The sequence below is a fragment of the Plectropomus leopardus genome, chromosome 16, assembly GCF_026936395.1.
Source record: "Plectropomus leopardus strain MGB_pleo_1.0 chromosome 16, ASM2693639v1, whole genome shotgun sequence".
Taxonomy (NCBI): Eukaryota; Metazoa; Chordata; class Actinopteri; order Perciformes; family Serranidae; genus Plectropomus; species Plectropomus leopardus.
In genome coordinates this window covers 12,038,941-12,052,463 of record NC_142191.1, presented here as the reverse complement: position 1 = coordinate 12,052,463, position 13,523 = coordinate 12,038,941, and the positions used below count along the sequence as shown (strand labels likewise).

The 13,523-nt window shown below is 39.5% G+C and overlaps 1 protein-coding gene across 4 annotated transcripts in view; it reads left to right on the top strand.

The window, feature by feature from the left end:
- The first annotated feature begins 2,041 nt into the window (after window positions 1-2,041).
- ppp1r13bb (protein phosphatase 1, regulatory subunit 13Bb) overlaps window positions 2,042-13,523 on the top strand; it is a 43,456-nt gene continuing 31,974 nt past the window's right edge. For 2 of the 4 annotated variants that reach the window (XM_088089200.1, XM_088089199.1), the window contains exon 1: window positions 7,811-8,048. In XM_088089200.1, coding sequence (XP_087945326.1) covers window positions 7,881-8,048 — 168 coding nt within the window. In that variant the 5' untranslated portion in view covers window positions 7,811-7,880. Of the gene's footprint in view, window positions 2,453-2,690; window positions 2,864-7,810; window positions 8,049-13,523 lie in introns of those variants that run through there. The other 2 variants (XM_088089202.1, XM_088089201.1) reach the window with 2 other exon arrangements.

The window sequence follows — 13,523 nt, the reverse complement described above, 5'->3', positions numbered from 1 at the left end:
GACAGACATATAAACACCTGGCAAAGTACTTAAAACTGTTTTTGTGGTAGTTCCAGGACCAAATTTTACCATGATGACACACACAGACACAATGTGAAAGCAACACCAGGCCTGCTTTTGCAGCTGGTAATAATTATCACAGAAACAGTGGGTCCTAATATATGTCTTTGTTTCTTTGCCAGGACCCACACACACATATCTGGACACTGTTTGATGGAAATACACATAATTATTTAGAACAAAACATTAGACCACCATAAGAATACTAGACATACTAATGGGCCTGAATACAGCAAACAATGATACAAAAGTACCTTAAATTTAATTGTTTACTTGCATTAACGCTTTTAAGATCATGTTATTTGGCAGCTTGTGCCAGTGAGTGCTTAGATATCTGAAGGGTTTGTTGGCAGGTTTTAGTTTAATCTTTAAAAAAATAGCAGTGACTCAAGATGCATCACTGGTTTTCAGTTCTTTTTAAGTGCCACTTGATGTCACTAGTGTAGCTTACAACTCTGATAGTAGTCAATATTTTTTTGTGGGGCATGATAGAAGGCCAACGTGCACCAATGGGCCTCATAAACTGACTCACAGCCTTTTTTTGTTACTTATTTAAATACAATAAAGCAGGAGGCATGATAAATGACATCAGTCTGACATAATTTCGCTGTAACACTGCACATTCATGATCGGTATCTTCTGTACTACACACAGACATACTCATCTGTATTGTCCCGAAGGTTTGACAAAGAATAATTTCTGTTGTCATTTTGTGTCAGTGGTGAGATTGGAAAAGAAAAAAATATTCAAAGACTGGTGTCATCATCAGTTTGCTAAAATGATGAAGGAGGTGCCCAAAACTGCAACAGCTGTCATCAGCACCACATGTCAGAGTCTGAAAGAGGCTGTCAGACAGCATTCAGAGCAAATGACAGAAAATCTCTCAGATCAAATGCTTCTCCATCTCACTTACCAAAGTAATTGTTTGCATATTATCACCATTTGACGTGTTAATATCCCGCATGCTCTGCATTTACTTATTCTGTATTAATATTTGGGCTAGTGGATAAAGAGAAAAGAGACATATATATTCATCTTTTTTTTAAAACAAAATGTAAAGCCCCTTGAGGTCAGATCTCACAGGGATTCTCCTGTTTTAAGACAATTAATTTGTCTGCTTGCACTGGAGGTATTTTACCCACAGCCAAACACTCTGCACTTTATCTATGGATGTAATGAGTGCTGGACATAAATATCCATAAAATTATAGCTCTCTATTGATTCAAGAAGTTTTGCACAAGATGTCTGACACAAAATACAGTACTGAGCATTTGTTAAGTGTACCATTTATGATTGTTGACAAAAGGAAAATGAATACATAGATATATGAATATGTAAGCACAAAATGTAAAAAACAAACAAGTATGAAGAGCGAGGAACTTTCTGTTTACTCAGAGGCCCTCGGGTAATAAAGTAGAGCCTAATATTAAGGCCAAATTCTATCAAAGTCGCAGCCATGGAGTCACATTTGGTGGGACCAAATCTGTCTGATGGTCTGCTTACCCTGAGAAAAAAAAAGAAGACAAGAAAAAGAAAAGAAAAAGAAGAAAAAGAAAAGAACAATTTGAAACAAATAAATATAACATAATAAAAACAATAGTTGAATAAGCTTAAGCCATGTTTTATTCCAGTATAGCAACCCTACAAACCACAGGCAGAACCACAGAATTTACTGGATGCATTTTATGCAAAATTTTGAGATTAATTATTTTGACTTTATTAGAAATAAAAGATGTGTAAGGTAAAAGAGATGTTCTTTGCCAATTAATCCCTTCCAAATGTGAGTTCCAAAAAAACAATCCTGCTTGGGTTGATTTTATTTTTCTTTTGGAGATTTTAAAGACATTCTTAGTTTCATTAATCCTTCCATTAAAGTTCAGTCGCTGTCTAACAAGGATAAATTTTTGGGCATTAACATGTCGATACCATGCTGGTAAACTGGTATCCTGGCCGGTGACGTTACATTCCTGACATTCTACGTTGACGTGACACTCGCGCTGCTGTGGTGTAGCCCCGCCCCTCGCGCCGTCAACAACTGGATCTCAGCTATTTGTATTTTCACTGCTAGCCTGCTAACGATGATTCAATGCGTCCGTAAAAAAACGAGTTTGCCGAAATAGGCGGTCATTTATTCATTTTCGTTTGCTTGAAACACGCTCCATCGACAGCTCGTTTCCGATGTGCGGTCAGTGCAAGCTAAAGGACCGACGAGAGCGGAGAGATCGCCTTGCTTACCGTCCTTTAGCCGCCTCTGAATCCAGCTAACACTGCTAACACCTCAGCGGAGATCTCGCTAGCTGGCTGGCTGACAGCTGCTTCGGTTAGCTGCGTGCCTTCTGCAGTAGCGTAGCTGAGATTCACTCCCAGAAACGATGAATTGTCTCTGACATTGGTGAGTGTAATTAACATATTATGACTTAGTAACATGAAGTTATTACATGTCATTTATTTTGAGTCGCTTCAACGTTGCTTTGCGAGCTAGCTGCCTTGCTAACCATCGGCTTGTTTGTAGCAGCAGCTGCACAGAGCCACGCCTGGGCCATTTAAATTTGTGGCTGCTAACGTGTAAATGTACTTTACAGTGGTCAGTTTTGCAGCACTGAATATAAATCCGTTGTTGTGGTTTACAGAGAGGACTGAGGCCCAGTTGGTTATCACATTGGAGTAACCTGAGCCCAGAACTAGCAGCGGTGGGTCTTGGTTGACTTTACGGTGGTGCCATTGAAGATAACCGGGTGAGCCGTCACTCAACCTGCCGATGCACACCTGGTTTTGACCTGCAAGAGCTGCCAATATGATGCCGGTAAGTGCACACAACCTCTGCTCCGCTGGTATGAAATTTGTAAATGAATGTCCTATTTATTCTACAATTGCTGCTCACGTTTGAACAAAACCTGTGCTTGCTCTCTACATGAGTAGTTTTACTCCTTATCTTGCTCTGGTGGCATTTTGGGGACTACATTCACAATGTGATGGCATGTGGCTGCTCAGCTTAAAGATATAAAAGTACCAGAGTGATATAAGGATGACATTTTGGCTCCCAAACTGTAAGTGTGCACACAAGTTGTAATTTCAAGCATTCTTGGTATCTGTCTGTTCTGCCTCTCCCATCGCCACTAAGCTCTAAGTAAAATCACACATCCTAGAAAGGAAAAGCGTAACTTTATCTGCTGTGACTTCATCTGTTGTACTGTAACTCTGCAGCCTGATTCCATAGCTGCAGGACTTAATTTTTTCATGCTGATGGTTATAATAACATTTGTAAGAGGGAATGTAAACATGGTTTGTCATAACTTGATTGGCAGGGATTGTCATGTATGTAAGTATGTAAGTATGCAAGCATGCCTTTGGCAAAAGGAATAGAACATGTTTCCTTGCAAATATATGTAGTATTGAACAAGTGGAATTACACTTCTATATATCAGAGTAGGGCAGGCTGACTTCACACCCTCTACTCTCTCTATAATAACAGTGATTTTGTGAGTGTGTGTGTGGAAAGAACTTAGTCATTGGATTACTCAAAAACTACTCAGTAAAAGTGGTACATAGTATTTGGGCATGTAGTCTAAGAAGTACCGACTACAGCTGCATCAGTGTCTCGAACTGCTTATGAAATAAATGTTTTTCTACATTAAAGTTAGACAAAAAGGCTTATTTTTTAGCTTATTCAAGAGTTGATAGTAAATGTGTGTGTAGTCTAAGAAGTCCTAAGCCCAAAAGATATAAGGATCATGCATCACTCACAGAAAAAATAAGGGGACTGTGACACTGACTTTCTCAAGAACTACATAGTAAAAGTTGTTCAGATTATATCTGCATGTATTCTAAGAAGCACTAAGTTCAAAAAGATTTGTCTCATGGGCTTTTTATGGAAGAAATGTGTTTTATATTAATACTAACATTATTTATATAGCACCTTTTTAAAAACAGTTTACAAGGTGCTTTAACAAACAAAGCAAAGCCAAGGCTGTAAGCTCACAAAAATGTTTATTCTTCTACCTGGAGGGGACTTTGACATTTGATTTCTCAAAAACGATCTAGTAAAAGTAGTTCATAGTATTTGTGCATGCAGTCTAAGAGGTATTTAGTCCAAAACTATTAGGCTTGTGAACTACCTTTGGAAGAAAAGGATTTTATTTCATATTAAACTAAGATGAAAAGGCTTATTCTTGTTATCCAGAAGGGATTTTGGCTTTGGATTACTCAAAAAAACTACTCAGTAAAAATTAGTTGGTAGTATTTGTACATGTGGTAAAAGAATTACTAAGCTACAAAAATACTAGGCTCATGAGCTATTTAAAAAAGGAAAGGGTTTTATCTCACATTAAAGTTAGACGAAAAGGCTTATACTTGAAGTAGTTGATGGTATATTTGTGTGTCGTCTCAGAAGCACTAAGTCCAAAAATATGAGGCTCATTCACCACTTATGGAAGAAATGGGTTTCATCCCACATTAAAGTTTGTCAAAAAGGCTTGTTATTGTAACCTGAGGGGGACTTTGACACTAGATAATTCAAAAACTACACAGTGAAAGTAGTTTATAGTATTTATATGTAGTGTAAGAAGTAAAAAATAATAGGCTCATATACTACTTATGGAAAAAAGAGGGGACTCTTAACATATAATTACTCAAAAACTACACTCTAAAAAAAGGTTACAGTATTTGTGCATGTAGATTAAGAAGTACCAAGTCCAACAGTATCAGTGTCATAATTTATGAAAGCACTAGTTTTAATACCACATTGAATTTAAGTTTATTTAAAGGATAACCCCTTGAGGTGCATCATCTCATTTTTGAGGGGGTCCTCATTAAAGGTCCACATTAAAGTTGGACAAAAAGACTTGTTATTTGTTTGTTTCTACAGTGCCTCAAGTTCCCCCTCTACTCTCTGTGTGATTCTAATGATTTTGTGTTGAATAAAGTTGAAAGAAAATGATGGCTATATATAAAACATATACAGGAGGCATTGTTAAATCAATTCTCATTCTGTTGTGTTCCCTGGTGTCATTGTTCAAGACACTGTGCTGCAAATAATAGAATACCTGAATGGCAACACTATATGAGTCGTGCTTTGTTGGGACCTCTTTGTTATCTTTAGTGCTGAGAATGCAGTGAAGGATTGTGGGAAACATTATTGCAGCCCTTCTGGCCTTCAGGGAAGGGAACATGAACTCAGATGCAGGATAAGTTTACAGTAAGGTGGTGTCATCATAAATAGAGGTGATTCAGTCTCAGCCAGATATCTGTCTGAATGATTGTGCGTAGGTTGAAAATACAGTATCACAGTAATGTTTAGTTCATCGCCAACGCAACTTCAGGGAGTTTTCAAGAGGTAACAGAGAAGTAACTCCGTGTTCGCCGCAGCCGTTGAGTTCGGAGGATTGACTGCGATGGTAGCCTCTGTAGACGTTTGTACCCTGTGGCACCAACAGGCTATCAGAGTCAAAGAGCCAGTGGAGCAGAGAGGCAGCCCTGCACTTGGGTCTCGCGTGACTCCGGCAGCCAATGAGACCTTCGCAGATCTAGGTCTGTGTGGCTGCGTCGACTAATGCTCTGTTGTTAAGGGGAACTTTTGAGCTGAGTAGATTGTCAAGTGGCATTAATCTCACACGGCAGAGCTGGGTCGAGCATGACTTACAGGAAATGTAAACATTGCATCTTATTGTCGCTTTTACCATTTTTGGAGGTTTGCTGGTCAAAAATGACATCAGCCAACCCATATCATAAAGCACTCGTCATTTAATAGTAAGATGCCATAAGTATAATCTATGACTGTGAATGTTGTACCTTTTTCCTCGAACTCGCTGTAAACAGATGAAAAAAGGTAGATTGATTTATTTAACAACTTCCACTTGTTTAAGACAGCTAGATCTCTTGTCTTATTGGTTGAATATGTACATATTATTAATTAATTTTCTTCCTCTCATCTACATGAGTATGAAGTCCCTAAAATTAAATGGGAAGTAGAAAAAAACATTAGGTGCTGAAAAAAAATCAGATGTTGAAAAAAATGATAATGAAAAAAATGATGGTTAAAAAAATGCTGGTGGAAAAAAATAGATGGTGGGGGAAAAAAAATCTGCGGAGAAAGTTTTGCTTTCTCCCAAGAAAGGTATTTAGGTACCAGTTTTTGTTTAATCTTCTGTTTTTTTCCACCGTCATTTTTTTTCACCATCTATTTTTTTTTATCATTTTTTTCCACCATCAAATTCTTCCCATTCTTCATTCCTATTCCCATGTCCCTTTAGCTCTGTACATTAGTCAGCTTTCAATCAAAGGCACACATCTGCAACACTCGTAGTCACCATCTTTCTAAACTCAGCTTCCTGTTCCACAGTGGAGACTGACCTTTGGTGGCATGTGCTGTACACTGTATTACCTTAATACAAGGGTTGGGTATCTTTTTTTTTTTTTTTTTGTAAAATACCAGTGCCTGAATGGTGCCTGGCCTGATACTTTATTTTTTTTAATTGCAAAGGCAAATTTAAACTTCATATTGTTACAGTATAGTCAACAGCTTAAAGTATGCTTACTTTATAGATATGGATAAATACAAAGCACCATTAACAAATTCAGTTCTGCATTGGGATCTGTAATTGCCTCACTAACTCAGGAGAGACTCAGCAGACAGATATTTCTCTATTATCTGTGTAGGAGTGGCAGAGACTGTCACTACAATTATAACAGCTGGTCCACCTTAACAGTCCACCTTAAGGGAGCCTGGGAGGCTAACTTAACTTGCTAACTTTGGTGACAATACCCTTCACTTCAATCAGCAGGTGACGAGCAAGACACCGGAGCTTAGCTTGGGTCTTAAGGACTTGTAGCATTTATTCACTGACAAACAGCATAGACTACACACACTGCGCTGCCACTTAACCTCATACTCTCTACGCCGGCTGCTACAGCTTCACCATCAACAGCACACACACGCTCGCTCGTTCTATGTGGCATCAAAGTCAGCGTTATAATTCTGTTTGGTAGGTACCAGTTGTTTAGGAACCAGTGCCATGCTGGCATAGAGTGGCAGTATCTAACCCTACTCAATACAGCATTTCCGTATCAGTTTAATAGAATGAGGAGTGTCTGTATTTTTTGTGAGTATTGAAAATCATACAGTTGTTATTTATAAATACCCTGGTATAACATGTTGTGGTGGTACACGCCCAAACATTATTGTCTTAAGTTGATGGCTTTTGTGGAAGTTTCCAGTCAAAGTTTGTGGTCTTGGTCAGCAATAGTCTTCTCGATCTTTCTTCTTCATTGTCGGTACCTCTTTGGGAGTAAATGAGTGACAGGATTTGTGAGAGGAAATGACCATCTGAATCATCCTGCTGCAGATCAGGCCAGCCAGCGAAGCATTCCTCTTTCCCTCTCAGGAGTTAAATGATAAATGCCACAATCTCCAGATGATGCCCACTGTGGCATTATGCATCAGGCAAGATGAGTACTATATGTTTCTCGTCATGTACGGCCCCATACATGACAGTGCTGTGACCCGCTTGCCAGTCATTAGCAGGGAGTCATTGGTGCTGCAGCCACTGGCACAACCAAGGGACGATTTTCCAATAGTAGGACTTGTCAGCACCCTCCTCCACCACCCTGTGACTCCCTCTCTCTCTCTCTCTCTCACTTACTGTTTGTTTCTCTCTCGCTCTCCCTTCCCCCTCCTCCCTCCCCGAATTACACATACAGCAAGTGTTTTTTCCTCCCAAGTCTCCTCTGCAGCACTTCTCAAATGCACGAACCGCCGTCGGTTTCAGAGGTCTGCTCGGAATGGCATAACAATTAAGTCTCATGCCTGCATCAGCGGCAGTGCTATGATGAAGAGGTTTGTGACTCTGGTGTTACGCGGCCTTGTTAGCCTCTCCAAGGAAAATCCCATTTGGGCAAAGGAGCATCACCGGCCACCAAAGAAGGAGATCAGGAGGAAACGGCGGGCAGGCAAAAGAGCCAAGACCATGGGCAGACGCAACTTAGTGAGGGCGGTTGGTATTTCTCCCGTGGTCAGTCGGCTGCATCACTGGGGTTTCTGTTTACTACGCTGTCACTCTCTTAATGTATATTTACACAATTTCTGTTTATGTGAGGGTATATTAGGTTGTTTTCTTGGTGACCAATTTGAATTAGGCCCAAATTTGCACTGTAGTTATGTTGTCTTTGGTTAATTTTGTGTCCTGATTCATTAAAGGGTTGTTCTGACATGCTCTGAAGGATATACAGCATGTAGGTCATATTAAAAATACTGATTTGGTTGTTGGAGTGCAGATATTGATGAAGAGTTTCATATTATTACTGCAGTATTTCATTACAATATTGTAAATGAGATTAAAGATGCACCAGAGCTAATTCAAATAATGGCATCAGTCTTATCTGTATTCAAACTGATGTTGTTGCTGGCCTCACTGGGCTGTTTTGTGTTCACTATTTTTCTTCCTGCACTATGTTGTTTCTTATTATGCAGATGGCAGAACACCAATATCCTTTGGGGGATTAGCAAAGTAATTATCTATCAGTAAAATGTGGACACAACTAGTCTCCAGCTTACTTACAACACTTTTCTTTCATTTTCGCCCTCATTTTTTTCTGTTTCTGGTCCCCAAAATGATATCAGTTAGTAGTCTGTCTGGGATAATTACACTGTGAGAAGCAACATGAAGTCATAGATGGATGGACACAGCGTTGCCTAAGAATAAGTGCCACAGCTCCTGTATTTTTTTTGATGATATGTACTTTCTGAATTTGCCAAAATAAGAGCTGTTACACTCATGATCAGCTGAGTGAAGTCGCAGAGGCAAAAGTGATTACAGTGAGCCTGCTGCAGAAAATGTCAATGAATCACACAGCTGCATTATTACAAAGGGTGAGTCACTTTGTCTCAGAGAAACTCTGGGAGTAATAATCCATAGGGTGGCTCAGACTAAACTTTGATATTACTTGACGTAAGCTGGCAATTTCTGGAGCACTACATATGCACCCTGAGGCCCTCACGTACAGCTGTACATCAATGAAACTTCATCTCTCATTACATTGGAGCACCAACTTGATGACGCGTGTATAAAATTAATTGCAGCTGATACTTTAAAGGGACAGTCCATCCCAAAAACCAAAAATACATAATTTTCCTCTGATCAGTCTAGATCGTTTTGGTGTGAGTTGCCGAGAACTGGAGATATGGGCTGTAGAGATGTCTGCCTTCTCTCGCATATAATGGAACTAGATTGCACTTGGCTGTTGTGCTCTAAGTGCAGAGTTGTGTGAACTGACTCCAATCAGCTTTTCTGAAACAGAAAACTCAGAGTTTTCCATCTCAGATTTCATCAGCTCAGAGTTCAGGGTGAGACTCGGATTTTGATAAACCTGCTTTCTGCAACAGGCCCCCAGTTACTCAAGATAATCCACTCATCTTGTTGTGAGCAGTTTCATGTAGGATCTATTTTCTTTCTACCAAGCTACACCTGCCAACCGTATCATTGCACAGAGGGAAGCGTGCATCTACTGTTAGCTCACCTAGAACCACTGAGCTAGCTAATCTAATGTTACAGCTCAGCCGAGGAGGATGCCATTAATGTTTACATCTTGCTGTCATAAACATGACCTTCTTGTCCTTGTCCTTTTGCGTGGTTAGTAACCGGGTATTTTTTTTGTGTGCTTTGAGCACCACAAGAGTGAAATCTAGTTCCATTATTTTGCAGAGAAGGCCGACATCTCTGGGGTCGATATCTCCTGCACTCAACCACTGACACCAAAACAATGTAGACTGATAAACAGCACTCAAGGCAACAGGAAAAATATATCCTTTTGATTTTGGGCTGAACTGACTCTGTATATATATTCTCCTCAAAGTAAACTGTGTAGTGGTTGTGTTGGAGTTGTCATTGGAAGTTTTGGTGCATTGATTTTGTTTGACATTGTGGACTATGGTTTGACATTGTGAGCCATATGCAAACAAAGTGCTGTTGGTCTAGACGGCAAGAGAAGGATAACAGAGCCCTTTGATTGTGTAAGTAATGTTTCACTTTAAGTCCTGATTACTTGGTTTTCTTTGTGTTGTACTGTTTCTCGTGTCTCAAATTCTCCCTGTCGTGTTCAACCAGTGAGCTGTGAAAGGTGAACAGGTTAAAAGCAAACTACTGATATGTTGAGAATCCGGATTTCCCTTTTCGACTCTGTTTACTGACAGCTACCTGAACTCGCATCTGACTTGCACGAAGGCCACGATAAACTCTCTTTTCAAGCACAGCCATTGTTTTTTTTTTTTATATCATTTTGGACAGCCCTCCAAACTCTCGGCTTTGTTGTGGATGTATTCTTTATTTTGGCTCTCTGCACTTTATCTTGTGATCTCTTCACAGTCCTGTCTCTCTGTTGTGACATGAAAAGTGAGGCCTGTCACATGAAACAGGAAGGCACACCTCAGCCCCCCTGAGTGCTTTGTGCCATGGAAAACATTGAAAATATGGCAGAAAGAAAAACACATGTAGACGTGCTGTAACACTGAATATAGAGACGTTCATATCAATTCTTTTGGCTTGTTCTCATCTCCCAAAAAAATCAATTACAGGAGCAAAGACATTAATGTGGGCTGGTCTAAATAAGGCAGATGAGAAACATTATCATATTAATTAAACTAAATATTTGTTAATAAAACAGTTAGGTTTTGATGGCATAACTTTCCCTCCTCAGTGTTTATAGAGCTTTAGACGACACTGCAGCCACTGCTCCTCTCATCCTGTTTTTTGGCTTTATTCAACGAAGATGTCAGTTGTTTATCCAAAAAATGAGTTTTCAAATTGTGAAAATTAATGTTTCCCCATTTTACATTCTAAAATTAAAGTGGATCAGTGTTTTTTTTAATGCCCTACAGAAGTATTTAACCCAGTGAGTCGATACTTTGCAGTCACTGAATCTTCTTAGATATGTTTTTATCAGCTTGGACCGTCTGGATTTGGGGATTTTATTTTGTTTTTTGCCTTCTTCAGCTTTTTTCCTTTAGGGGTAACATTGGACATGCATGGGAAACTGTGTGTGTGTATTTGAGATTTAATGGTCTGCCTACTATTAGTGTAAAAGAACCTTATTAAATCCAATATGCTTCAGTGTTGTCAAAAAATCCATGAAAGTTGTTCTTATTACCGTAATAATCTTCCTTCTGGCTAGATAAAAGGCACACAGAGCAAATGTGCTCATAAACTGATAGTGGGGGAATTAACTGACATACATGACATGCTAATTATGTTTTTAAGTCTATAAAGAGCCAAAAAAATGGCCATTACAAGTTACCCAAGCCAAATTGAGGATTGATTATGATTTTGCACTCTTTGTGTTGTGCAAAGATACTCTAGAGAGAAGCTCTGCCACTTGTTTTTTTCTTAAGTTTAATCCTGTGTGGACCACCAACTGGATTAGGAGTCTTAATTTATAAAAGATTGCAATTTAAATCCCAATATTAGTCGAAAAATCATAATAAAGTATCTGATTGTTCAGCCCTTGCTGCTTGTTAGATTTCTATCAATAAGCTATGTGATTAATCAGCCTGTGTATTCAAGCACAAACTTCTCAGGGAGTACCATATAGATTAGTCCAAAGGTCAATTATATATATATATATTGCAGACACTTTTCTCTTGTTACTCTACTAGTCGGCTGAAGATGTTTGAACAGGGAGTGTTGTACAGCCTGATAGCTGCAGGTACAAAGGAGCACTTGCAGCCCTCTGAACATTTTCAGGTAATTGCTTTAAGATGCTGCATTAAGGATGAATGAAGTTCATTTAAGTCTTCATCATATCCTCTGTCTTCTGCCTCCAGGCTATTACCTTCAGCCATTTAGTAGCTCACATGTAGCTGGATATATTAGGATAGACCAGAAGGTTCCTTAGACGTCCTTTGGCTCAACATGTTGTGACGGTTTTTTGTTAAGTTTTTCAAAAGAAGTTTGCGATCTCTGCTTTTACTTCTTTACTGTTTTCAGCACATTCAAAATGTGCCTGTTTGGAACTAAACGAATGTTTGACCTACAGTATTGCTGCTTGCTTTTACGAGAATCACTCATCCAAACAACTTCACACTAGACTAGGGCTGGGAATAGAGAACTGGTCCCAGTTTTGAACTGGGTCCAAATAGTCTGATGTATTGGAATCATTTGCCTCTGAGCTCATCAGTTCCTCTTATTGATGTCGGCATGTTTTTCTGACGGTTGTGCATTGCAAAAGAGTGATGTCAAACTCCTGCATCTACGCTGCCTGGACTTTGCTGCAGAGGGAGTCATGGACGAAGTGGTCCAAAGTGCGGCTAACTCAACACTTCCTTGGGTCCTGAGCAATACACCTTCTATGACATAGTTGCCTTCACTACCAGTGCTAAAGTATTTGCATGATTTGCTTACAGCTACCTATTTAGGGTACAACAACAAAAAAAACCATTCTGACAGTTATGTCTTGCTACAATTTAACATCTCCAGTCTCTCTTTTCTTGAATGCACTGGAGCACAAACTGTACCCAGCATGCTGTTCTGCAGTCTATTATTGTTATAGTGTTATTAGGGGTCCTCTCTCAACACATTTAATAGTGTGTAATGATGCACTACCAATAAGCATGTGCTGTAGATCTCAAGAGCTCATACTCAACACTTCTCCTTCTTGGGACCTCAGCAGTACACCTGCCAAGTCAAGGCTCAACAGTAAAAGATGCTCAGGGGAAGTAAAAAGCCACATTGGACCAGTAAATCTAGTCAGTCACTTGACCAGCTGGGCGAGTTGGAAAATAATAAGACTTTTTTTCTGGAGCTAATAATGGAAGTACCTTATTTCGCTGTTTTCTCATCTCTGTTGAGAGTTGCAGATGTGCAGTGCAGATTGGGCACTCGTGAGAAAATGACAGCAGATCAAGTTTATGAACTGAAGTACAATGCATCATTGTCAGTATCTTAGAAACAGGAGTTTTGTTGGGTGTTTAAGAACAAGGTGGAAAAAATGGACCATTTTCAAAGGCACGTCGAGTTGTTATTTTATAACCACTAATAAATGAACCATTTGTACAAAGGAGCGTGAAAATCAACTTTGGGCAAGTAGATTTCTGACCCACGTCCTTAAACTTGATCGAAAGAACAGTGGTTGAGAAAACTGATGCACAAAGAGACAGACACTTCTTCCATTTCAGTTTGATGAGAGTACAGACCGAAGCATGTGGGGGCTTGTATTGCTATGTTTCAACTCCCAGGCTAAACAGTGTATATTCTATGCTCAGGCAGGCTGTAATCATAGTAAACAGAAATGTGGCAGGCACGGGCATGAGTCCACCAGCAGCTCAAACTCACAGTCTGTGCTGGTGGACGGCAAAGTGTCGCCCCAGCAGACAGGGCTAAGAGTGGGCTAAGCTTCGTCCTTAAACCACATCTGACTGGCAGTTACATAATTTCTCATTTCTTGTATATCTCAAATGTCCTCCTTTTTTTTTTTTTTTT